Source organism: Lactuca serriola, chromosome 4 (assembly GCF_051521515.1).
Source record: "Lactuca serriola cultivar US96UC23 chromosome 4, Lser_US96UC23_V15, whole genome shotgun sequence".
NCBI lineage: Eukaryota > Viridiplantae > Streptophyta > Magnoliopsida > Asterales > Asteraceae > Lactuca > Lactuca serriola.
The window spans coordinates 303,174,103-303,201,867 of record NC_136411.1 but is presented as its reverse complement, the minus strand read 5'-3'; the positions used below and the strand labels follow the sequence as shown (position 1 = coordinate 303,201,867).

The window sequence follows — 27,765 nt, the reverse complement described above, 5'->3', positions numbered from 1 at the left end:
TCAAATCAAATCATCGAGCGGCCGAGATATCACTTTTACCCTCTTAGGATAAAAGTAACGGATAAACTTCGACTTATATGCATTTACTTATTCATTAATCAACTATACACAACAATGCGTTTTATAACATCAAGTTACAGATGCGGTTTCGCATTATCAATGCACAACCAATTAACAAATAACAAACCATATATCGTGGTTTTAAGACCATATGATATTATCGTCTTGTGATCACACTTTTTATCACATTCCATAAGGTGATTCCAGCAAGTGCGGGTTTGTTCCAATGCTCAAAACTAGTTCATAAGCACTCATGAACATTGCAGCAAACTTTTGCTAAGTCTAATACCATTTAGACAATCTATACACCAATTCATGACAATCTTCATTCATACCTACTTCCAACATATGAACGATTGTGGACAATTTGAGTAATTCGATTATTCTTAATAAACTCAATTATTCTGGAAGTCAAAACATGCAAAGTGAAACAATAGTTAAACAATTAACATAAGACAGTAACATTACTCATAAATACTACTCTTTTATTTAATCATCAAATGTTAATTACATTTATCTATTACATGTTTCCAATACTATCTAATCTATACTAATATCATCCTTCGGCCCAATACTCCTAGTATGCTGCAAGTGCTTAACCCTACTCAGTCCCTTCGTAAGCGGATCTGATGGGTTATCTTCTGATGATATCCTCTTCACTACGAGTTGTCCTTCTTCTACACGATGTCTAATAAAGTGATATTTTCTGTCGATATGTCGAGATCTACCATGATCCCTCGGTTCCTTGGTCAAGGCAACCGCTCCTTCATTATCACAGAAAATATCCATGGGCTCCTTTTATGGCAGGTACAACTCCAAGATCACCGATGAAGTTCTTCAACCATATTGCCTCCTTCGACGCTTCGCTCGCTGCAATGTACTCTAATTCGCACGTTGAATCAGCTACGGTTTCCTACTTGGAACTATTCCAAGTTATTGCTCCTCCATTCAGGGTAAAGACCCATCCCGACTGCGAACGATAGTTGTCCATGTCGGTCTGAATGCTGGCATCACTATACCCTCGTACCTTCAAGTCATCACTCCCTCCGAGGACTAAGAACCATTCCTTCATCCTCCGAAGGTACTTAAGGATATTCTTGACCGCAATCCAATGGGCTCTGCCAGGGTTCCCTTGATATCTACTAACCATGCTCAAAGCAAAGGCTACATCAGGGCGAGTACAAATCATAGCATACATGATTGAGCTAACTGCGGAAGCGTATCGAACTCGGCTCATTTCTGCTATTTCAGCTTCGGTACTCGGACTTTGAGTCTTACTCAACTTGGCATTACTTTGTATCGGTAATTCTCCCTTCTTCGAATTTTCCATACTAAAACGTTTTAGTACTTTATCTAAGTAAGTGTTCTGACTAAGTCCTATTAGTCTCTTACTTCGTTCTCTCACTATCCTTATTCCCAAAATATAGGAAGCCTCTCCGAGGTCCTTCATAGCGAAGCACTTCCCGAGCCAGTACTTAACCTCCTGCAGAGTCGGGACGTCGTTTCCTATGAGTAGTATGTCATCAACATACAGAACGAGGAAGCTTACTATACTCCCACTGGATTTGACATATACACATGATTCATCTTCGCTTCGTACAAATCCAAACTCTTTGACTTTCTCATCGAAGCAAAGATTCCATCTGCGAGACGCTTGCTTAAGTCCATAAATGGACTTCTCAAGCTTACACAATCTATTTGGATGCTTCGGATCGACAAAACCCTCTGGCTGAGCCATATAAACATCCTTAGCCAACTTCCCATTAAGGAAAACGGTTTTGACATCTATTTGCCAAATCTCATAATCATGAAATGCGGCAATAGCTAGCATCAATCTAATAGACTTTATCTTCACAACTGGTGAGAATGTCTCATCATAGTCAACTCCGGGAGTTTGAGTAAAGCCCTTCGCAACCAATCGCGCCTTATATGTGTGTACATTTCCATAAACGTCGGTCTTCTTCTTGAAGATCCATTTGCACCCAACGGTCTTACGTCCGGGCACATTATCAACCAAATTCCAAACTTTGTTGTCATACATGGACTGGATCTCGCTATCCATTGCCTCTTTCCATTTTGCAGACTCCGGGCCTGCCATGGCTTCCTTATAGCTATTAGGTTCATCTAGATTTATTAGTGTACCATCAGTAATATACGTATCCCCTATTGTATTAATATGAAAACCATAAAACTTGGGTTGAACTCTAACTCTTTCGGAACGTCTAAGAGGTAACGACTCGTCAATCGGTTCAACCAGAGTTTCCTCCTCGAGTTGTGTGCCAGCGGTAGAGGTTCCTTCATCTATCGACTCTTGAATCTCTTCAAGCTCGATTTGCCTCCCACTGTCTCCTTGGCTTATGAGTTCTCGCTCTCGGAAAACTCCTCTCCTCGCAACGAAGCCAACATTGTCCTTCAGTCTATAGAAGAGATATCCATAGGATTTCTGCGGGTAGCTAATGAAAATACATCGCTCACTACGAGGTTCGAGCTTGTCGTGAGTATCTCGTCTTACGAAATCCTTGCAACCCCAAACCTTGATATGTGCTAACGAGGGAGATTTCCCTGTCCACATCTCGTGAGGTGTTTTGGCAACCTTCTTAGTAGGGACTCGGTTAAGGATATGGGCGGCAGTCTCTAAGGCATACCCCCAAAATGAGATAGGTAGTGAAGCACGACTCATCATAGAGCGAACCATGTCCAACAAGGTTCGATTACGCCTTTCTGCCACACCATTCAACTGCGGTGTCCTAGGTGGCGTCAATTGTGAAACTATTCCACACCCCTTGAGATAGTCGTGGAATTCAAGACTTAGGTACTCTCCTCCTCGATCGGATCGAAGCATCTTGATTTTCTTGCCCAATTGATTCTCCACTTCATTCTTGAACTCTTTGAACTTTTCAAACGTTTCTGAATTTTTCTTGATTAAGTAGATATACCCATATCTACTATAGTCATCGGTAAAAGTCACATAGAAGCGATTTCCATCCTTCGTGGTTGATCTACACGGTTCACATACATCGGTATGTATTAAGTCCAATAGACCCTCACCCCTTTCACATGTTCTAGTGAAGGGTGACTTAGTCATCTTTCCAAGCAAACAAGACTCGCATGTGTCATCCTCCCTAAGGTCGAATGACTCCAACACTCCATCCTTTTGGAGTTGGGCTATCCGCTTCTTGTTGACATGTCCAAGACGACAATGCCACCAGGATGCTCTATCCATACCATTGGAAGAATCCATGCATAAAACATCATTTCCTAAGTTATCTACAATCATAACAGTTTCATAAATTCCATTACACGGTATTGCTTCAAAATATAAGACACCATTTAGATAAGCAAGAATAGAACCATTCTCATTATTAAAAGAAAATCTAAAACCTTGTCTAAACAATCCATGAAATGAAATGATGTTTCTTTCCATTTCTGGCGAATAGCAACAATTGTTCAAATCTAAACATAAACCATTCCTAAGCACTAAAGAATACACTCCAATCTTGGTCACAAGAGACGATCTTCTGTTCCCCATGATTAGATTTATTCTTCCATGCTCCACATCCCTATTTCTTCTTAGTCCCTGCAATTCAGAACAAATGTGGTAACCACAACCGGTACCAAGGACCCAAGAAATAGCATGAGATGAATTGTTAGATTTAATTGTGTATATACCTGCGAAAGACGGCTTGATCTTTCCTTCCCTTATGGCTTGCAGGTAGTCTGGGCAGCTTCTCTTCCAATGCCCTATTTTATGGCAATGATGGCACTCTACCTCTTTTGGGTTGGGGTTAGGCTTAGAGGGATCAAATTTGGTCCCACTAGAAGAGGAACCATCTCGGGACTTTCCCTTGCGGTGGCTCTTAGACGAAGCCTTCCTCTTCTTGCCTCTTCCTTGCCTAATGGCCAAAACAGGAGCAGCGGGTGGATTGGGAGTGGGTGCAACAGACTTGTCCTTGAGGTTGCTTTCAGTAACCCTAAGGAGACCTTGGAGCTTACTTAGGGTGACCTCTTCTTTGTTCATGTGGTAGGTCATCGTAAATTGATTGTAACACGGAGGCAAAGAGTGAAGCACCATGTCGTTCGCCAAGTCTTCCCCAAAGTCAACATTCAACTTGCGAAGACGATCAACATACCTTTGCATCTTTTGCAGGTGCATGGTTAGAGATTCTCCATGACCCATTTTGGCGGAGATCATTTTAGTGAAAATCTCGTAACGCTCCTGCCTCGCGTTTTGGTGGTATCTCTCCAACAAGTCTTGGTGCATTTCGTACGGATACATGTCCTCAGAGGACTTTTGGAATTCGGCGTTCATTGTGGCTATCATGATGCAATGAACCTTCGTTGCATCACGTTCATGAGTCTCAAAAGCAGTCATTTCAGCTGGAGTAGCGATTTCTGGGTTGATTTTCTTGAGCTTCTCATCGAGGACATACTCCTTGTCCTCATAGCGAGCAATTATGTGAATGTATCTTATCCATTCGCTAAAGTTCGTCCCATCGAAAGTCACCTTTTGGCAAAGGCTCATCAATGTGAATGAACTAGCAACAGCGTTGCTCGCATTCGACATCTACAAATAGAAAGGACAAAGATAGATTAGAATTTGAATCCCTAATTATCACCCAATAAGAAAATTAGGGCTAGGATCCAACAATAATATTTACACATTAGAAAAGGGATACCGTAATCCAACATGCAAACAATTTGAAGGTAAGTGAATGACGATTCACTAATTCTCCACCATGAATACATAACTTTAAGTTCTAAATGTATTGACAATTCCTAGGTTTGGATTAGATTCATTGAAACTTTTCAATGGCATGTTTAAATCTCGATATGCCCCTCTCGTTTGTGATTGGGATACCGGGGATCACAAAGTGGGTGTGAACTACCATGCAAATTCACATGGTGCCTTCATTGTAACAATCACCTATTCGATGTGCCGGTAAACCACACACACTCCATCAAACTATGATAAACAATGAATCACCCTTTACCACCTTTGCTTAGAACCAATTAGTGTGCCGGTAAACCACACACGCTCCACTAACTTCTTAGCAAGGGTGCAAAGTGTAATTTCATGGGATTGCATCAATTCACTTTTCGTAAAGTAACTAGGATTGGGAATTTTTGGAAAAACGTGTAGTTACTTTGTATTTCATATTATACTTTTAATGAAGAGATGAGGTTGCCCTATCCTACCCGTTTGGCTAACGACCCTCCACCGATCAATCAAGCGGTGGGTGTGAGTGTACACCCATTAAGCGTCATTTTATAGGCAGCAACCTTATATCCACCTTATAGACCGGCTTCGTGAATGAGGCCTACTAACGGTAAGACTAGAATTTTAATTATACATACATACATATATATACATATATATATATATATATATATATATATATATATATATATAAATCTTGTAATATTATATTAGTATAGGGTAGAATTTTAAACTTGTAAAATTCTAGGGTTTGAAATTTAAATTGTATAAATTAAACTTTTAATCACAAAACATAAATTTAAAAACTTGAGGGCAAATTTTAAACTTTTCAAAACATGAAGGATCAAATAACAAATCATCCAAATTAACATTTAATCACATAATTATCCATATTTGATTTATTTAATGATTTCTTCCAAAACAATTTACCAATTTAATCAAAATAATTAATTAATTATCACATAAGGAAACAACTATTTTATTAATTGATAAATATCTTTAATTAGATCAAGAATATACTCATATATATCATAAAATCGGATTTATATTGATCTAATATGATAAAGGCAAGTATCTCAAAGATAAACAGCAAGAAATCCCGATATTTGCTCTTTCTGACGCTTGGACTCGCCGAGTACCCCAATGGACTAGCCGAGTCAAGCCAACTCGCCGAGTCCACTATGGGACTCGCCGAGTCCATCAGACAGAAACATAAAATTCAAATTTAGCAAGCATCAAACAAGCAACCAATGCATCAATTCAATAGAAACCAATCTAGGCTCTGATACCACTGATGGGTTTTGGCCATATGAACATTCCTATGTGCACATGCAAATCCTAATGCTTGGATCTAGGTTTCTCTAATTAAACATGCATTGATTCCAAGACTTCTAATGGCTAATAGATTATAATAACAATAAGAAATCAGAATTAGAAGTTTACCTTGAATCACTTGCTTGATCTTCTTGTCCTTGGAGCTTTAGAGTCACAATTGTCACTCCTCTAATGGCTTACAAACACCAACTAGCAAGAGGATGATTTGAGAGAGAGGAGAGGGAAGTGAAAATCGGCTAGGGTTTCTTTCTAAAGCACAAGTGCCGATTTCCATAACCCTTGGGGTCCTTTTATACTTGTAAGGCTCCTAGGGTTTCACCCTTAAACCCTAATTGGATAACTTAGGCCCTAAGCAATCCAATACCCTAATAGATAAGCCTTTGGACGAATTCTAAGCCTATCCTAAGCCTTAGAAATTGGCCCCCCTTATCCTTAAGGGATTTATATCCCAAAGTCCAACTATCATACAACTGACAGTTTATGCCCCTTTATTCAATTAATCTCTTTAAGTCACCAAATTAATTCCTAATTAATTTATGACTTATATTAATCAAATAATAGTATTATTATTCTTTATATTATTCTCATAATATATTAATAATATTTCTTCTCTCATAATAAATCATCCTGTCAAGTTGCTATGGTGAAGGCAACCCAAAAGGACCATGCACAACCGGGTCAAATACTTGCCTAATATAGTTACAGCCTTAGACACTATTCCAACAAAGCAAATATGGATGGAAGGTCTATTTCTCAAACCTCCCATGGACATAGACAATGGTTACATTGGAAGTTCAGAAAAACTTTCTCTTCCCAATGGAAAGGGATCGACCTTGGTCAACCCGGTTGACCGGAAGGTAAATAGAAAGTCTAAGTCTGGAATAGCCTGTGTACCATTCCCAAAGAGTCTATATGTTCTCAGTGTGAAGAAAAGGGGCATTGGAAGCGAAGCTGCCCGAGCTACTTGAAAGAAAGAAGAATAAAAAATTTGACTCTGCTTCAGTTAAGTCCACTATCTAACTCTCTTAAGTTTCATTTGGAGATTATTAATACATCTTGATGTATGGAAGGATCAAGCAAAGGGTAGGAAACTTTAGAAAAGAGTATGTTGAATCTGACCGCGTAGATGGATTTCTATCGCATGGTTTGAAGATCAGATTCTTGAGCTACGTCTTAGGAGTTATGATAGATTGCTAGGAAACATGTAATAGCATAGTTTTCATTTAAAGTTACATTGTAAGGAAAAAGTTTTTTCCGCATTTTAAAATAAATAAAAGTTTGTTTTACTTTATTTTTATCTCATTACAATGGCATTCATGAAAACTTGATGTTTGTATGTTTATAGCAATATTGGAAATATGAATTTGATTCTTTTGTTTGTGGTAGTGTCTAAATTTTCAAAATAAGGAAAGATTCTCATCACCCAAGTTTCAATTGGACCGAAACTTGGAATCATACAAGGTGTTTAGTGTGATGTATGAGAATTTTCAACTTTGGAAAATTAAGACTAGTTCCGTGTTCACATGTATATGTGACTCAAGAGAAGGACTAAGAGATCAAGTACACTTTCTTGTGCACTTGTCAAAGTCCATCACAAAAGATGGATAAGACTATTCGTCATGATTTACTAAGGTTTAGTAAATATGATTATACTTACAAGCTTAAGTATAATTCTGAGACATTGGAAAAGTTTCAATGTATGACAAAACGAATAAGAAGAATCAAATTAGGCAGAAGGATAAAAGTTTCACAAATCTGAAAAGATGGGAGAGTACTTTAGTATCATGTTTTAAGATCATCTTAATGATTTTAAGACCTTATCACAATTCATCCTCTAAGTGCATTCTGATAGTTAAGAAGAGGAGTTATGAATTGTTGAAGTGGTTAAATCAAGAAGATGATTCATACATCGTTCCAAAAACAATTCTTAGAGTTATACTCTAAGATTGTAACTTGAGTGACATGTCTTAAAGAAGGTTTAAAACACTTGTCAAATGTCTACTCTTGTACATTTGAAATTGGTAAGTTGTGATGTTTTGGATAAAACAAAGACCAACTAAGGACAATTGTGTTAAGTGTCTGTCTTGATTAAAATCCAAACTATCTCTTGACTATTCGGCAAGAAAGTCTTATAGGTCAAGGAGACAGTGGGAGTCTAAAAGATCCTGGAAGGCTTTCAAGAAGTAATCAAGAATAAAACCTGTATTTCATCACTAGCACAAAATTAGAGGTTTATAACCTATTGTGCTGACATTTCTATGCCCATTCCAGTTAAGTTGGCTATACATTTGAGTTCTACATGTTCTCAATTGTTTGGATAGCTACTTGGAAGCAATGGCAGGCCCTTGAGCTTCCAGGTGGCAAGAAATTAAGATTGCACAAGTTCAATCCATATGAGTTAGGATTTGTCACTAACCTAGTCTTGTGATTATGGTTTTGACAAATTCACGTGGATAAGAACACATACACCATAAAATCTAAGCGTGATAAGGTTTCTCTTCGATTCATGAAAATGACGGTGAGGAAATTCTTTCACTAAGTAGATTTTAAGTAGATAGTAATTGTGATATTTGCAGTTCTCAAAGTCGTTAGTGGAGCGTGCGTGGTTAACCGGCACACTAACATTGACTTATGATAAATGACAAAAAGTCTAAACAATTGAGACTATGATTATGGCATCCCTTTTCATAGTTCTAAAACTGTTTAGACACACCTGTGAGCTATCTAAGATAAGGTGTGTGATTTTGATAAAGTCTTATCAATGGAATCTAGTATCAGAAATCTGAACTTTGGTAAGAATGTCAATAAAGTATTGACTTCTAGAGGTCCAGATGTTTTCTGGATACATATCAAAGCTAGTGGGAGCATATGTGTTATGCTAATAGTCATCATGTTAGTGGGAGCATGATAATTATGATAATTATTGCAAGTTAATAGTGTTAATTATAGAAAACAAAAGTTTCAATTCGTGAGGTTGTAGGGCTTGAAAAAGTTGTTTTGCTATAATTAAGGGAGAGGAAATTATACTTCATGTCAATTCTAAAAAGCTTAGATTGAGTTTATATTCATTCTAAAGAGCTTATATTGAGGTTTTAATCACCTTTAATCAAGAATATATATATATATATATATATATATATATATATATATATATATATATACACACACACACACACATATATATATATATATATATATATGAATTTCATGTTGGGTTGGTTGAACTTAAGAAAATTCTATAATTGCGTTCTCAAAATTCGATTATGATTACGACATCCCTTTTCATAGTCAAATTTTGAGAATATGGCAAACAAAAATTATTATGGCAAAAGACTGGTCTAGAACCATGTCTTTATATGAAACATCATGAATCGTGTTCCATTTACTTTGGGTACAAGATCGATTACATGTGCTATAATATTTATCCTTTCTGAATTTTCCAAATGCTTTGGGGCATTAAGGGGAAAAATGTCTTGAATTAGATATGACTAAAGTGATTAAGCAATTATCGAGGACAATCTAAGGTTTACCAAAGATTGGTTGCTCAAGGACAATTGGAAGTATACTGTTAATATTGGAAGGACCATATTGACATAGTCTGAAAAGAGGCAACTCTTGTTCATAAGTGGTAGTCAAAATGGGAATATAGAGTTGTCTTCATAGGTGGAAGCAATATGTGTAAGGTTAAAGGAACTTAATGCAACAAGCATGTTCAAAGCAATGCACTTTGAATCTGAGACATCGTTTCCATGGAATTGTTGTCCATTGGGATACTCTGTAATGATTGTTGCCAAGCCTTTGTGGCTTTGTGCATAATCATTACAAGAGGAACAGCGCATATAAGTTTACAATCTAAACAGATTTCGATAAATGATAGGAATTTGGAATTCTTACATTTACGACAAGGATTTGGAAGTGTGAAAATAGAATCATTGAAATTATGTTCAGTCGATCTAGTTCACAAAGTAAGGAACGTAGATAAACATAGAGTGCATACTTGGTGTATGGCAAAGCTATTGTTTAGAAAAACATAGTGTACATACTGGGAGCATGGGGCAACTAGTGTTTTTAATTCAGGTATAAAGTTGATAAAACCGAAACAATGAATAATGAGTAATCAGTATGGTGATAAATAAAAAGTGCTTTATTTATATTCATAGGGTTTGATACCATATTTGATTCATTTATTCTTGTGTTTCACTTTGCATGTTTTGACTTCCATAATAACCAGGTTATTCTTCCCGAATGACTAAGTTATTCAAACCATCCATAGTCGGTCATATGTTGGAAGTAGATATGAATCAAAACTGTCATGGGTTGGCTTGTAGAGGTCCAAGTTGGTGGACAAAGTTGTGCTACAACACTCATGAGTGCTCATAAGTTATGAATATTGGATTCAACCCGCGCTCATTTGAATCACTTCATGGATTTTATCACGAGTGATCATGAGACGATAATATCTTATATTCTTCAAACCTAGACATATGAGTTGTTAATATGAGTTGGTTATACATTGATTGCACTAAACCGCATTGGTAACTCGATGTTATAAAACTTGCCTTTGTGTATGATTCAACAAGTAGTAGAACAAGCCATATGAGTCGAAGTTTATCCATTCATTTTACCTTCGGGATAAAAGCGATACCTGTGGGCCCCTCGATGATATAATGATGATACGTGTGAGTAATTGGCCAAGCCAGGACTGATTTGATTTGTTCAATCAGTCAGTCGTCATGAATCGGAAATCGGGAAACAACAAATGGAAAGAGAGAATGATTTATAATCCATGTCTTAGTCCATATGATATCTAGAATGGAGGAATATATGATCCCTTATCTAATGGAAAAGTCATTGACAAATGTTAGAGTTCGTTGACAAGGTCAGAGTTCGACAGCGGCTTTAAGAGCTACGATTGCCAGTTAGGTTTTGAAGTTATACTCAATAATAGTTTTAGACTTATCCAAGTCGAAGACTGTTGGATTAATGTCTAAGTCCATAACTATAATTGGTATGTACTTGACCCGACCCGGCATGGTCTATTTGGGTTGCAATTCACCGACACAATTTATATAGATAGTCTTTTGAGAATAGTATATTTATGATTATATTAATATATTATAAGTTCTAATATATTAATATGGAATCATATTATTTAATTAGTATTGATCAAGAATTAATTTAGAATTAATTAAGTGATCAAAAGGAACTAATTAAATATGGACTCTTATATATATATATATATATATATATATATATATATATATATATATATATATATATAATGGGACAAGTTCATTTAGGTTGGGCTAAGCTATCATGGATAGTCCATGGAGTTTTAACCCATGGATCCTATGAAATGAAAGGTCATGGGTATTAGGGTTTACATGAATGTAACCCTAATCCTCCATACTATATAAAGAGGCCTTTGGCACAAGAAATGGCACTAGTGTGCGAGGACATAAGAGTGGTCCGATTTTAGTGTGCATACATATTCTCTCAAGTTCTTCCAAGGTGTTTTGGTGAATAGTGATTCCACTTGAGGCTTCCACACTATTGGGGCTAAGCTCTTAAAGCTTGAAGACATCAAGCTACACCAAAAGGTATGTCATCTAACTAGAACTTTGTAGTATAAGTGCTTCATAATATGTTAGTTAGGATGAAACCTTGGAATATTTAATATTTAAATGTATAATAGAGAAAACATAGATCCAAGGTTTATAGGGTTACATGTACACCATAGGAGTATTAGAATGCTCAAAACCCTTCAAAAGCAAGTGGACTCTTTGGGATCAGAAGTGTGAGAAATATCAGAACTGGGTTTTCCTTTGCGTCTATTTCTTAATGACCCAACATGATATTTTCCTTTCCAATTCTATTTAGGATGACCTTTCCTCTTTTTCCCCTTTCCATGTCCAATAGCTAGAACAGAAGCATTGGCAGGAGTGCATGCTAAACCTTTTCTCTTCATTCCTTCTTCAGCTGTCTGCAGTAGGTTGTGCAATTGAGCCAAGTTGTTCAAATGATAACTCAAAATGAACTAATCATAACAACTTGGTAAGGAGTTTAGGAGTATATCACTAACCAACTCCTTATCAAAGTGCACATTTAGCCTAACATTGCGCTCCACTTTTCGTTGCATTCTCAGCATGTGGCTACAAATAGATTCTCCTTATTTCATCTTCCATGCCATGAGGGCTTTGACTACCTCGTGCTTTTCTTGAAGAGCTCACTTGTTGAACTTCTCCACAAGGTCCTTGGTCATCCCATATGGCCAGTAGTCTTCATAAAGTCTCTACAACTCATGGGTCATAGTAGCGACCATGATGCAAGCAATTTTTGTCGCATAATCGTAATGTTTCTTGTATGAGGCTAGTTCTCCAGGAGTGGCCTTCTCTTCGTCGATTTATTAAGTTCCTTCTCAAATACAAACTCCTTGTTCTCGAATTGAAGGGCCATCTTTATGTTGTGCATCAAGTCATTATAATTGGTGCCATCCAATGTCACCTTTGAGCAGATCAACAACAACGAGATGTTATGGTGATTGGAGGAGGAGGAAGCAGAAGCATCAGCTGAAGTACGCATCTATAAAAAGAAGGTAGATTTAGTTAGATAAGAATAATCCTTAATATAGTAACCCAAAATAAAATACTAAGTCTAGGACCCAACTATATAATTCACAAATTGGAAAAGGGATGTCGTAATATAATTGTAAATTTTATAAAGGTAGATAAATGACGGTTTACCAATTTCACTAGAAAATAAATAAAATTAAGTGAAATTCCCAAGTCTTTTGAGATTCACTAAAAGTATTCAATGACATGATTAATCTTATATTATGCTCTTTTATTGATGACTAAGATACCGAGGATCACAAACAATATGTGAATAACCATGCAAATGTGCTTGGTAACTTCATTTTCAGTTATTATCCCAATTGATGTGCTGGTAAACCACACACGCTCCATCAACAATGATAATTTATGAGATACCCATTACAACTCTTTATTAGTCCATATTAGTGTGCTATTTAACCCCACACACTCCACTAACGACTTATAAAATGTAATGTGCAATTTCATGGGTTAGCATACTAATTCACATTTTTCCTAAAGTAACTAGATTTGGGATTTTAATAAAAAGAGTTCTAGTACTTTTAGTAACATTATACTTTTAATGAGATTTAGTTGTCCTATCAAATCCGTTCTGCAAACGACCCTCCACTAATCAAGGAAGTGGTATGTGAGAGTGAACACCCATTCAACAACCATTTTATAGGCAGTTTCCTTATACATACCTTATTGACTAGCTTCGTGAATGAGACATACTAGCGATTTGACTAACTGATTCGCATACATACAGTATATTAAAAATTAATAATTATATATAAGGTGTATTTTAAACTTTTCAAAGTACTAGGTTTATATAATTTTCTAAATTTCGAAAATCAATAATCAATTAATTTAAATTTAAAACAAACCAAAAAATTGATTTAATATTTATTTATTAATTAGCAGTTAATTAAATATATGAAATCAAATAAGGATTAACTAATTTAATTAATCAAACAATTTAATCCTAATTCTCACCTTCTAATTATCAAAAATTAGGGTGTTCGAGTTATCTAATTTTATAATTATCCTTTTTAATCAAATTCAACTAAAAATTATCTAAAGTAGGCAACCCCAACAACCTAGCCATTTTCGAAAACTTAAGGAGGAAGGCTAGGGTTTCTAAAACCCTAACCCTAAATTTCGAATTAAGGGAGGGTGGGGGGGCTAGAGTTTCGAAAAACCTTATCCCTAATCGAAATTCATGGCTTTTAGGGTTTAATTACTATAAACCCTGATTGATCTTATTATAGTATTTCAGGTATACAATTGAAAACAAGCCAAAAGCTTTGATACCACTGATATAAATTAAGTAAAACAAATAAACTTAAAACCTTTATGTTCACATGCAACCTAAATGATCTATGTTTTCACTATTGAACCTATAACTAAGAACATCAAATAAGAAAGCCTAGAAACCCTAATCAAATTTTGGAAATCATAAAAGGGTTTAGGTTTACATACCCTTTTATTATTATAGTAAATAAAAAGAATCCTTTCCTTATAGATCTCTTGGAAGAAAGCACTACAATTTTCGTGCCTCTAATGTTTCACACCCAAGCTAGCAAGAAGGAGGCTTAAGAAAGAGGATAGGGGAATGTAAGATTTCTGGCTATCTTTCTAGAAGAATGAGTGGCCTAAAATATAAGGCATACGGGTCTTTATATAGTGGTAAAAGGAAACCCTAGATAACCCTAATTTGAATATTAAATTAATATTTCAAATCTGGTATTTATCTTATTCCTTATTTATCCGCATGGGATATTGTAGAAAACATAGAATATCCTTCTTGAAACTGTCCACCTCTTAGGTTGGAAGGTTATAGAGCCTTTTGATCAACTATTGAAAAATTAAACTTTAGACCCTGCACTTTTAAATAATTCCGTTAATCCCAAAATTAATTCTAATTAATTTCTGATCAATTATTAATTAAAGAATAGCTTTTCTAATTAATATACTATTTTCATAATATATGAAAACTATTCATTTTAATTTATTAATCATATAATAAATTAATTTCTCTGTCTCTAAAATTCATCAGGTCTAATTGGTAGGTTTGAAGTCAACACAAAAGGACTTTGCTATTATGAATTCAAGTTTATACCAATTATATCTATGGGATTAGACACCAAATCCAACAAAATTTTCATTTTAGAATAAGTCAAAACCATTCATACATTATCTCAAAAGATTTTCAGAGTAAAAGTATTCCTAAAACATCAGAGTGAAATCATCAATAATCATTGTGGAATAAATCTTCAAGGGATGCAGTGCAATCAAGTCAGGCTCTTCACTTTTAAAACTGGAAGTGCCTGAAAATGTTTCAACCACAATAAATGTAAGCACAAAGATTATTCATTTTCCCCAAAATACCACATAGCGTACATACAATGGGCCTTGCTCGACAACCAACAGGCCCTTCCCTGAACTGATCTATCAATAATCATGCGATGGGCCACGCCCAATACACTCATCAGGCCCCGCCTGACATGAGGCCTCGCTCGGCATCGGGCTCCAGTCGGTATACATAGAAACACGTCATAGCCATGACAGGACAAAACAATCAAGGTTCAAACTCCACCACGTTGTGGTTACCATCGCCACGCCATGGTAAACTGTCTGAAGTGCAATTTCTTCATTAAGCACCTAATCCTTACAGATATAAATCCAAAACTTTAGATCTACTTCTTCTCAATGACTTAATGGATAAAGTTTCAAACATTGTCCATTAGGACTTCATCCAAAGGTAGAATCATGTGCCTTAAGCCCAATAAGCACTTAATATGACAAAAACTCAAACATGGGATCAAGAATGCTCAAGCTAAGACCTTTTTCTTAGAAGTTCATGACCATGAGAGAACCATATCAAGCTTTGGATTTCCCTAAACCCCAAGAGCATCCAATATTGGGGCCAAAACATCCAAAAATGGGCCCAAACATCAAACAAGAAACACAAATGTCAAGATATGAACTTTATACCTCTAATAACTCAGAAATATGGAGAAGATGTTGGATCCAAACTTGTTCCTTACTTCCTTGCACCAAGATGAACTTCTTTCTTTTTCAAGTTTCACCAAAATAGGACATTAACATCAAGATCATGCCACCAAGCTAATTTCCATGGAAGAAAGGATTGTGTTTCAAAATGAAGGAATGGAGGTTGAAGAATATGACCTAGAATGGGGGTTAAGATGATTAAATATGGGAGAAATTCTAAATATACATAGGCTTGGGCATGAATACCTGTGATGCCATGGCGACTTTATCTAATGCCATGGCAGCTCCATAAAACGCATGTTCCTTTCCGAAATGGCCACGTCGTGGGCATCCTTGCACCACGTCGTGGCGCAGACTTTTCTTCAAAACTCCATCTTTCGTCTGTGAAGACAAAAGGCTTAACCAATCTGGAACACGGGTGTTACAAACTGACTCAAATTTTTAACAACAAATTGAAGATCTTGTCAGGTATGAACAAGAAAATTTAGCTTTCCAACAACTTTTATGTATGTTTTGGTAAATCCAATGGTGTTCCTTGTCCTGAAAGAAGTTTTCCATTGGATGGTAGAGGCATAAGAGCAAAACCTTTACATTCAAATTCGTTGAGAATTTCGTTTACATACTCTCTTTGATTTGAGCTTTGTGATTTATTTCTCATTATTGTTTGTAACCATAATCTTATCAACTTATATAGATACAAAGGTATTATATGTCCCTGTTTTTTTATAGAATAAAGAGTAATCATTATTAGAATGCTAATAAACTCTATCCTTTAAGGAAGGAGATAATTTTTCATATCATTATCTAGAGGCATATTTTAGACCATATAGTTATTTTTGTAGTTTGCACACTTGATTAGGATGAGATGTTTGAACAACAGGTGGAGGCTTCATATAGATTTCTCTTGTAAATCACCATGAACAAATACATTATTAAAATCCAATTAAAACATGGCCCAACCTTTTTGAGCGACGGTAACAATAAGAGCTCTAATTGTTGTCATTTTGACAATAGGAGAAAAGGTTTTAGTGTAATCAATGCCTTGTTTTTAGTGAATCTTTTGATAACTAATCTATATTTTCATCTTTATTTTTCCCCATTTGCATTGTATTTTACTTTGTATACCCATTTACAGCTGATGGGATTCTTTCTTTTAGGAAGATCAATGAGAGTCCACGTATTATTTGCTTCCAATGCTACAAATTCTATTGCCATTTCCTCTTTCCATTCAGGAATAAAAGCTTCTTTTTTATAAGTTGAAATCTCAGTGAATCTATCCATGTTGCATATCAGCTATTTACTAATGGTGGATAGGGTACTAACAAACATGTTTAGGTAACATAGTTTGATTCATAGTGTGCATACAAAAGGAAAATGAAAGGCATTAATTTGATATATTTTGACAAGAACCATTGGTGAAAATGTAATTTTTTAAATAAGAAGAAGTTGTATGATTTCTGGTGGTCCTTTTTAATGGTGGTTGGGGATGAGATTATTGAGGAGGGATGTGTTGTTGAGAAAGAGATTGAGAATTATTGTCAAATGGAATATCTTATGATAGATAATCAGATCGTATGTTGGATATATGAGTTTCTTCATCAAGAAGTGTATTTTTGTCAGTTGGAAATAAAGGTGTGAAAATTGAAGTTTTGAGGTGTTATGGAAAGACACTCTCATGAAAATTTACATCCTTTGAGATTATGATGCTTTTAGTTTCAATAATATAAATTTTGTAAGCTTTCTTGCCAAAAGGATATCCAACAAAAAAGTAGGGGACATATCTTGGTTGAAATTTGTCTTTGTTGTGCTTCAAAGTGTTGGCATAACACAAACATCCAAAAGCTCTTATTGAAGAATATGATGGATGTTTACCATTAAGAAGAAAGAATGGTCACTTATTGCTAAGTATTTTTGAAGGGAATCCATTGATAATGTATGTCGTTGTAAGAATACAATCTCCCTAAAATTTCAAGGGCAATTTGGACTGGAAAGGAAGTGCTCTGGTTGTTTCCAATAAATGTATGTGTTTTCGTTCCACTACTCCATTTTGTTGGGGTAAGTATATGCAGCTTGTTTAATGTATGATACCCTTTTGTTATAAAAATGATATGGCTTCATTACTTGCTCTTAACTCAAGAGCATTATTTGATCTTCTAATTTTTAACTTGCTTCCATATTGAGTTTCCACCATTGGAATACAAACATTTATCACACTAAAAACCATTATTCTTTGTACCGAATAAATTAGTCCATGTAGCTCTTGAGTAATCATCAAGAATTGTTAAAAAACCAAGATTGATTATTATATGTTTTCTAGTCTTAGAATAAAAATCACTAGATTCATTAAAGTCATCATTCTCTTTATTGAATAAGCAAAGAATTTTCATCTTGTACATACGAAGAAGTCTAAGTCTATTATACCATACAAAAATTGGAAAAAAGAACGATTTAAAACTTGAATTAGAAAGTAATACATAAGAGGAATCATTAACAAATTTGTCTAAAGTGACAAAAAGAACAACTCCTTTGTTTGTTCATGGATTTGAATGAAAGATATAGATTCTAGATCGATGTTTACCATAAACCACTAACCTCTTCATAGAAGGGCCTTACAACAAGAAGTAACAATTTTCAAAGAACACAACTAGAGATTTCAACTTTTGTATAAGTTTACTATGGATAAAACATTGAATTTAAAAAAAGAAACATATATAACATTATAAAGGATCATATTAAATTGATGTTCCCATTCTCATAAGCCTTAGTTTGATGACCATTAGGAAGAGTTATGCATTAAGGTTTACATAACCTTTGAATGTTGATCATTAATGATTTATTGAAGAACATGTTGTCACTAGCTCTAGTGTCAGTGATCCAAGTGATTGAGACCGTTTCAAGATAATGACATTTACCTGGCTTATTTAACTCTTGTTAAGATAAGAATATGTTAAAAACAAAGTTGATAGATTCCTAGTTATTGAAATTTTATTAAATATTGTCATTACCTCTACTCTTATTGAGTTTTCTCAAAAAAGAACAAAGTTGATGATATTGATCATTGGTGAGATTAGGTATGGGATGATAATCATTTTGACTAGGAGTGGATTCCTTAGTCTCATCATCGTTGTTACTGACTTGATAACCAGAAGCATTATAAGCATTAGTCATTGCATTTTTCAATTTAGTGAACTTGAAATCCTTTGAGAAACCAACCAATATGTAATAATTGTTAGCAGTACGACCATATTTGTTGCAAAAATTACATGTGAGATTCTTTTTTATTCTCATGATTTTCTTTAAATTATTTCCACTGGATCCAAATTAAGCCTTGGGTAATGATGATCCAAACATAAAATTGGATGGAGAGTGTACATCATGTCACTTTTCATCTTGCAATAATAGTACATAAGCTTGAGAAACAATTGGAAGAGGCTTCATCATGAGTATATTTCCTTTAATGGAGTTGTAATATGTATTGGATCATTCCAATAAGATATTTGATGATAATGATTTTGTTGAATTTCATGCATCTGGTGTGCAGCATCACAATTATATTTAGAAATGATGGAAAGAGAGTTCAATTCATCCCAATTCTTCTTCAATTTGGTTAAGTAGGTTGCAAGACTATTAGATCCATGAGATAGATCTTAGATTAATTTTTCAAGTTGATGAAGTTTCGCATCATTGAATTGACCAAATATGTCATCTGATCTTGCCAAATTTCTTGTGCGGATGATGAATATAGAACATATTCACCAATATCAATGGATAGAACATTTTAAATCCATGATCTAACCATATCATTGCATCTTTGCCATGGATCAAATTTACTATGATCAGAAGGATGTTTTATGAGTTTTCCATTCACGAATCCTAACTTCTTCTTAGTAGAGAGAGAGAAATTGTCATAGCTTTCTTCCATGAACCAAAACTTGATCCATCAAATTGTTTTGAAACCAGTAACATGTCTGTAGGATCAGACAGATGAAGATAAAGAGGAATAGAGAAGTCTTGAGAATTTTGAACAAAGTTTTGATTCAGTTGAGATGATTTCGAGGCGATTGAAATAAAACAAGATGAAATTTAAGCAACATAGTGATAATGATTCATGAAACAAAAGAAATGATGATGACAATCAATCAAATGAGCTCTGATACCATGTTTGTGTTCAAAGAAATGAAAGAAAGAATGCATAAAACTTCCACCGAAGTAAATTCGTTAAGTTACAAACTAACTTAATCTACAATTATATACACAAAGGACATTGAGTGGGAAATCAATCAACTAACTAACAACTAACCAAAAACTTTGTAACAAGCATGAATATGTTGTAGCAGTGGCGTAACCAGGGTCAAAGTAAAGGGGTATCCTGATTTTTTGTGGAATATACAATAAGAAAAAAAATGAAACCCGCAATTTCATTAGATATAATGTTCAACTTCCATAAAAAAAAGTTACGTTTTAAAGCTCACCTCTTCGCCTTTTCATTTTACGAAAGCGAGTAATTACATTTTTAGTCTTAACATTCTCTAGTGCTTCCTTTTCTACACTACAAATCAAAGCATCATTCATAAAATCGTCACCTATTCTACTATATAATCGGTCTTCAAGAACTTTATTGCAGAAAAACACCGGTCAACAGTTGCGGTTGCGACGGTTAAAACCAAAGTTAGTTTTAATAATCTATAAACCAAAGGAAAAGAGAGGTGCTTCTCGGTTTCCACCAACAAACAAGAAAGGTATACAATTCCCTTCAAGTTGAAAAATATCTCATTATGGATCAAAGAGTGATAATAGATATCAAGTTCCCCATTAAGTTGTGCCCTTTCTCAATCGTCAAATCATTTTTGTATATCTCGCTTAGCTTTAACAACTTTGCTTTATCAAAACAAAAAAATTAGTCACAAGGAATCAAAGCCGTCAGGTTCTCAATCAACTTCATGCCAATTTCACTAAATCTATCCCCAAATTCTTGAATTTGCATATCTAAAATCGTGTTAAAAATCACAACTTCAAAATGATGTTGATTAGTCTTATTGGTCATACACTTGTGTGGCGTAACATAATATTCCGACATGTCCACCATTCCAATACTATGCTTTTTACGAAAAACACATACCTTCTTCCAAATTTGTGGCAACCCATATTTTCTAAAAACTAGCAATGTTTTCTTTGTCCCTTTTACTAACAAAGCCACTTCCAAAATATTTTGATCTTTTTTTTTTTTGAAGATGCTATGACAAGGTATCTGCGAGGCATAGAATTTCCAACATCAAGTGTAAAAGAAACACGAAATCAAGTGTATTTAAATATGAAAAAAATAACCTTTTCTTGATTAGGGTTAGATAAAGTATACCCTCCTATTTGACATATTTAAGTACCGCAACAACTTCTGCAAACAAATTCACCAAACTTATAATTGTTCTAAAATGTGAACCCCATCTAGTATCTCCAGCTCGAATAAGAGAAATCTCTTGATTCAACCCTCTTCCTGGTTCAGTTTCACCAATACCAATTCAACTGCCACTCTTTCTTTTTGCATCTCTCGTATCATATCTTTTCTCTTACAAGACCCACAAATGACAGTAACCACCATAGCTAGGTGTTCAATGAATTCTTCAACATCATCATGTTTCTTTGCAACCGCCACAACCACTAATTGAAGTTGGTATGCAAAACAATGTATATAATGTGCATAACTATTTTTATTTAAAATCAAAGATTTCAAATCATTGAATGCACCACTCATATTACTTCCTCCATCATAACCTTGTCCCCTCACCTATATATTTAAAAAAAAATAGTAAAAAAACTATAAGAAATAAAAATAAAACTAATATCGTATTAAAATTTAGAGGAATAAATCTTTTATGATTTCTCACCTGAGCCATACTCAAGTTATTGTTGGAAAATACGTTATCAATGGCGGCTTTAAGAGTCAATGAAGATGTATAAAACATGTGAACAACTCCAATAAATCTTTCCTTTACAATCCTAAGTCTATCAACATATCTCAAAGTTATAGCCATTTGTTCTTTTTTGGAAACATCACTAGACTCATCAACTAAATAAGTAAACACATCTATACCAATTTCATCACAAACACACTTGATTATCTCTTGTGAAAAGCAATAGAAAATATCTTTTTGAATCATGAGAGAAGTCAAATTTTCATTTTGTGGAGCATTTTCTAAAGTAACTTTAAAAATCTTCTCATTATCTTCTCTAATCAAAGATAAGACTTTAATGAAAAGTCCTTTATTATTAGACTTTTCCGTTTCATTATATCCACGAAATGGTAATGCATTTGTCATTAAAAATTTACAAATACGGATTGTAGCACATAATCGAATTTCATAATTAGTTTTCTCAAGTTCTGTTAGCTTATGCAAAATCTAAATGGAAGCTCCTTCACCATTGTTGTCTCGAACATCTAAATGTCTTTTGAAAAAAACTTTTAATAACAACCTACAATCAAAATGTATGAACTATAAACTTGATTTCAAGTTTCAACAATAGTCAACAAATAACAACCTACAGTCAAATTATTAATTATCAAGATATATTGTCACACCTCCAAACCAGGATGACGGAAACGTCCGGGGGTGGCTGACTTTCATGTATTGTATCATAACATAACACATATTAGTGACGAAAGCAAACACAATCATCATAAACATAACTGAAAACGTTACATTGTTGTAAGAGTTACATGTTTCAAAATCAATTACAATATGATGATAAAAAAAGTTGTCTGGCAGCGTCCCATCCTCAAAAGCTTGTGGTTACCTGTTTTAGTAATTTCCTGAGAATACAAGTGGTTTGAAAAAAGTATCAACAATTAAGTTGGTGAGTTCATAAGAGTTTGTATGAAGAGTTGTAAGCCTTTCCTTGTAAAATGATAGTGTTCGTTCCAGAAAATCCAATATTTTCCTTAAAAATGAGTTGTAGTCTTAGAACCCTATTTAAAATATTTTCCATATTTAAAATAGTAATATGCAGTTTTAATGTATATAAAACCGTTTGAATGAATGTTCCTTGTAAAGTAAATGTATCGTTGTTTCCCCATGTGAGTTATTATAATCGTGCTAATGACATAGATGGTCTGTCGCGATGTTCTTTAGGCGTCGGAATGTTATGAAATTTGTCACCCAAGACCTGCCGGTCTAACTGTAGCTAACAACTAGAGTGCGGAAATGTCAGTCTCGTATAGATCTATACACGAGTATCACACTCTCTTATGGGAGACTCTGGTTATAATACATGACTTTTGTAGGTACCCTGATAAGTACGATGAAGACTTTGACTCAGAAAAATTAATTCAATGAGTTTACGTATTTTTGAAATGAAAACCTTTGTATGTGTAATTATCACTTTCCATGATAATAAAATAGTATAAAATAATTGTATATGTATTTTATATAATTATACACTTTGCTCAACATGTTACAAAAGTTTTAAGGATTCATAAACTATACTTATATAGTTTATTATAGTATTTGGTTTTCATACCCATATATATATATATATATATATATATATATATATATATATATATATATATATATATATATATGTTCATATGTGGATGGTATATATATATATATGTTCATATATATATATATATATATATATATATATATGTTCATAAACTATACTTATATAGTTTATTATAGTATTTGGTTTTCATATCCACATATGTTCATATGTGGATGCGCATTTATTGTGTGGTCGTAGGAACCAATCGGAATCTAACAAAAATATAAATCATTAATAAAATTAATAAGGATAAATTAATAATATTACATACATATTAAATTAATTCCATATATAAACGGTTATCATATGCCTTTTTTAAGCAATCTGTTATCTTGTATTAAAACTGCACATTATGTTCGCTTTATAATACCACACGATCACACTATATCACCTTCTTCATCAAAGAACGATCGAACAAAGAAGGAAAAAATACGATCTACATTTCAGACTCGATTTGGTAAAAGATAATCCTTTTGTGTTCTTTGATAATTATTCAACTTCGACAAAACTGTAAAATTGGTCCTTGTGGTTTTCTAAAAACTTTGGAGAGGGTCCAAAAAGTTTTTAACTTGCATGGAAGATCCAAAATCAAGAAATTCCTGCGATTTTAGTCCAAAAAAACTTGAAAAGACGGTTATACCCTTATTTATTTACTTTTACATTTTTTTACATTTTATTAACATTTCAGTAACAATAATATTAATAATAATAATAAGAAAATAGGTAAAACTCTCATTCTCTCTATCTTACGTCTCTCCCTCTCTCTCTCTCTCTCACACACACACACACAGACACAAACACATATTTACAGGCGATCAAACCCAAAAGGCTAGAACATCTCCGATGTATCCCATCCTCTGATGTATGTTATCATTCACCCCTCCCTTTCACTTCAAAACCCACAGACATAATTCACTGATATAATTCACAGTTTCTTCATTTTTTTATATTTGTGATTGTATATAAAACCCAGTTTCAAATTTCAATCTGAAGCTTGAAAATTAAACATACATATGCACCGTTGGTAACTCCTTAAAACTCTAGGTTTCTATAATAATCTTGCATCCGGTCTCATCCTAATCCCTCCTTCATCAGCAAAAGAACGAAGGAACATTAACTACATAACCTCTACTCAGTTGACTTGTGTGGTATTAGAATACAATGGTTGGTGGTTTTTGACACCAATGAACATAACCTACCGTTGGTAACTCCTCAAAACTCGAGCACCATCGACCAACCTTATCTTTTCTTCCCTCTCTCCCCACCGTTCAATCACCCTATCTGGAATCTATTTTCTAGTACCAAAATTGGAATCTGCAAAATCCAAAACACATTGCATCTGATTTCAAATAGAAACTTACCTCTTTTTCTCTGTTACACACATCAAATTTCTTTTTCTTTTGGTCCAATGTGACCATCTCAGTTCTCTATGCAAATTAGATTTTCACCGAACCTGGAAAACATCTCCAGAAAGGCGATACATAGTTCAAAGTTTAATTTGACCTCCTGAAGGGGAAGGAGGTTTCATTGGAGTTGTGTTTAGGAAACCTGTAGTGGGGTTAACCCATCAGGAGGTTGCACAATTGACAGGAGGATGCCGACAATTGGGTTGGGAGGTAGATTCTTGAAGATGAAATGACAGAAAACTTGTAGATGTCTGACAATGGGGTTTTACCATCGGGGTTTCGTGAAGGCAAGTTTCAATCATCAAGACGTGAATCCATTGGTTCAAGAAGGAGAGGGGGAATAGAGGCGATGAGAAGTAAGATACTTACCGACTATGAAGGGTGGCGAGAAATCTGGGTGGTCGACGGCGACGTTAGGGCTTCTCGACGGGAAAGGTGAGTGAGAATGGAGAGCATTTTTTACACCAATGACTTTTTGATGAGTGAGAGAGGGAGAAAGAAATGAGTCGGGGTGTTGTAGCTTGTAGGGCCCATTTCTTTTTTTTAATTATTATTATTATAAAACAATTAAAATATAAAGAAAATTTTCAAAAGAAATTAAAAGGGTATAAAAGTCATTTCAAGTCTTTTAGGGACTAAAACCAAAGAAAGTTTCTGATTTTTGACCTTCCATGCATGTTGAAAACTTTTTGGACCTTATCCAAAGTTTTTAGGAAACCATAGAGACCAATTTTACAGTTTTGTCTTCACCTTGGTATTTCTTGAACTTTTGGTGCAAACCCATTTTAAATATTAATGGTTTTTTTTTCTTTTTTTTTTTCAAGTAGGTTTTTGTTTTGGAAATCGATTTGGTGTAGAAACGATAGCTCTTTCGGCAAAGGAAAATTAAACGTTAGAAGGAAATTGCACAATTTTCAATAGCAACAATTCACACTTTGACTATTCACCTATTTCTATAGTTGTTGGTATTTATGTGCCTAAAACTGTTGAGTTTACTAGTCTGTTGATTTTGATTTTGAGTTTTTGGGCATTTTGTGCATTTGATATATAGAAAACAGACTAATTTGTGCTAAATTAATCACCACTGCAATCCATGAAATTTTCTTTTTTAGATGTAGTTTAATTAACTAAAATACTTTTATATTAAAATTTATGTGATTATATAATACATGATATATCATATTAATATCATAGACTCTCAACTCATGACCATTCATTCTATTATTGGTCCAGAATTATCCTTACGACCACACAATATATGTCATCCATATTATAACCTAGCCTTATATATATATATATATATATATATATATATATATATATATATATATATATATATATATATATATATATCGGGGTTAATATACTTAGACATTCATAAAATACAAGTATTTTACATCTAGCACAAATAAGCGGGTCTTTAGTACGAAAATGTCCATTTTTTAATTTTGGACTTTTAACGTCACAAACGACAAATAGTGAAAATCTCGTTAAGTAAAACTTATTTTTACCTTTTTAAGATTTTTAGGTCGAGTTAACTTTATATGTTTTAAACAGCATATTTTTGGTCAAAACCCGCAAAAATGGTTCCATAAATTAGTTATGACCCTTTTTGCTAGAAAACCAATTTTTACATAAAATGATAGATTTTTTTTGGAGTTTTCTTTTTCTAAAAACTAAACTTTGGTATTTTTGACTAGTTTCAAGACATGTATCCAAATTAACATATTTTGGTTTAGATCTCACAAAAATTGTGTAATAACTTGGTTATGACCATTTTTGCTAGATTATCCATATTGTGTTCATAAAAACCCTAATTTTTATGGTTTCTTATGACTTTTTCATGAGAACATCTAGCATGTTTATACTTGTTTTTTCATAGTTTTGTATTTTAAACCAAATTTTGCATATAAAAGTTCATAAAGCATGATAATAACATCATTTCATGTATTTAACACTTTTACACAAGAAGTAAGAAAACATGCATAACAACTTGTATATTAACACAAGTTTTCTGGGTGTTTTACTTGTATTCTCCCCTAAAACTTAGAAATCTCAAAAATAGAGGGGTATGAACTCACCTTTGGAGTGGCTTTCTTGATGAATGGAAGGCTATGGATGAAAAGTTTCAAGTCAAGAATACTTTGAAGATTTGAAGATCCTATGAATAGTAACACATGAAATGTGTGTAAATGGAAATGAAACTAGTATATGAATGTGTAGAATCACAAGGAGATGAACAAAGTACTTACCAAAACTTCAAGAACACTTGGAAGAACTTAGGGTTTGAAGATTGAAGCTTGATCTTGAAGAGAGAAAGTAAAAATGATTAAGATGGTGGGTGTGAAGGTGCTCTCATCCGCACCTTAAAGAGAAAGGGGGGAAAGGGGTGGGGGTGGGGTGGGTAGGGTGGTAAGGGTGGGGTGGTGAAAGGGGACATGGATGAGACTTAAAGGTGGTGCTACTTAGGCTTAGTAGTTGTCTCATTAAGAGGAGAGTACTTCCTAACTACTAGCCATATTTATAAAAATACAAAAGTCAAACCTTTTATAAATCCTAGCATTTTTATAAAATGGTGGGGTTTTTATAAAGAAAATAGTGTTTAAAGGATGTATAAAATATTTAATTTGAATTATAAAAATTCAAATTATTATAACAAAAATTGTTATTAAATAACAATACGTTATATGAATAGTTAGATTAAATTTCCAAGTTTATTTCGTTAAGTTTTGGTGCTTAGATGGGCATAGATTATGTCGCATTTGGTGATGAATTCACCAAAGAGTTGTGTTTGTAGCATTTGTTATGAATTTGCCACGTAGTGTTAGGTTTATGAATTCTACTACATTTGTGTTACGAACATTATTTATTCCCAAATAGTATATCACAGAATTATCGAGTTGTTACGTTACTAAACCTAATTAGGGTTTATATTTGATATTTGGTAACTCCTCAGAGATACTTTGTATTAAAATTGCAAGTTTGTACATTAGGTAACATAGCGTTTATCTAAAAATTTGAATACTAGTCGTGTTGACTTGTTGACTTTATTTGACCCAAAGTTGACAATTGTCACATCATCCCCCCCCCCCCCGGTTAGAAT

At 34.1% G+C, this 27,765-nt stretch overlaps 1 protein-coding gene and 1 long non-coding RNA gene across 2 annotated transcripts; both read right to left on the bottom strand.

Moving 5' to 3' along the window:
* Positions 1-20,614: 20,614 nt before the first annotated feature.
* On the bottom strand, positions 20,615-22,031 carry LOC145099483 (uncharacterized). Its single transcript, XM_079037054.1, has 4 exons — positions 21,600-22,031; positions 21,230-21,499; positions 21,074-21,109; positions 20,615-20,965 (listed from the first exon to the last, which is right to left on the bottom strand). The coding sequence occupies exons 1-4, from the start codon at positions 22,029-22,031 to the stop codon at positions 20,615-20,617; spliced, it is 1,089 nt and encodes a 362-aa protein (XP_078893180.1).
* A 259-nt stretch (positions 22,032-22,290) lies between these two features.
* On the bottom strand, positions 22,291-27,002 carry LOC145100669 (uncharacterized). Its single transcript, XR_013705192.1, has 3 exons — positions 26,915-27,002; positions 26,744-26,823; positions 22,291-22,522 (listed from the first exon to the last, which is right to left on the bottom strand). It is a non-coding gene; the product is annotated as an uncharacterized LOC145100669 (long non-coding RNA).
* Positions 27,003-27,765: the final 763 nt, after the last annotated feature.

Coding starts and splice junctions, on each gene's coding strand:
- LOC145099483 (XM_079037054.1), bottom strand. CDS start 22,031: ATGACAAATGCATTACCATTTCGTGGATATAATGAAACGGAAAAGTCT. Junction 21,110..21,229: donor AAAGAGTGGCAGTTGAATTG/GTATTGGTGAAA, acceptor ATTTGTTTGCAG/AAGTTGTTGCGGTACTTAAA. Junction 20,966..21,073: donor TAAATATGTCAAATAGGAGG/GTATACTTTATC, acceptor TATGCCTCGCAG/ATACCTTGTCATAGCATCTT.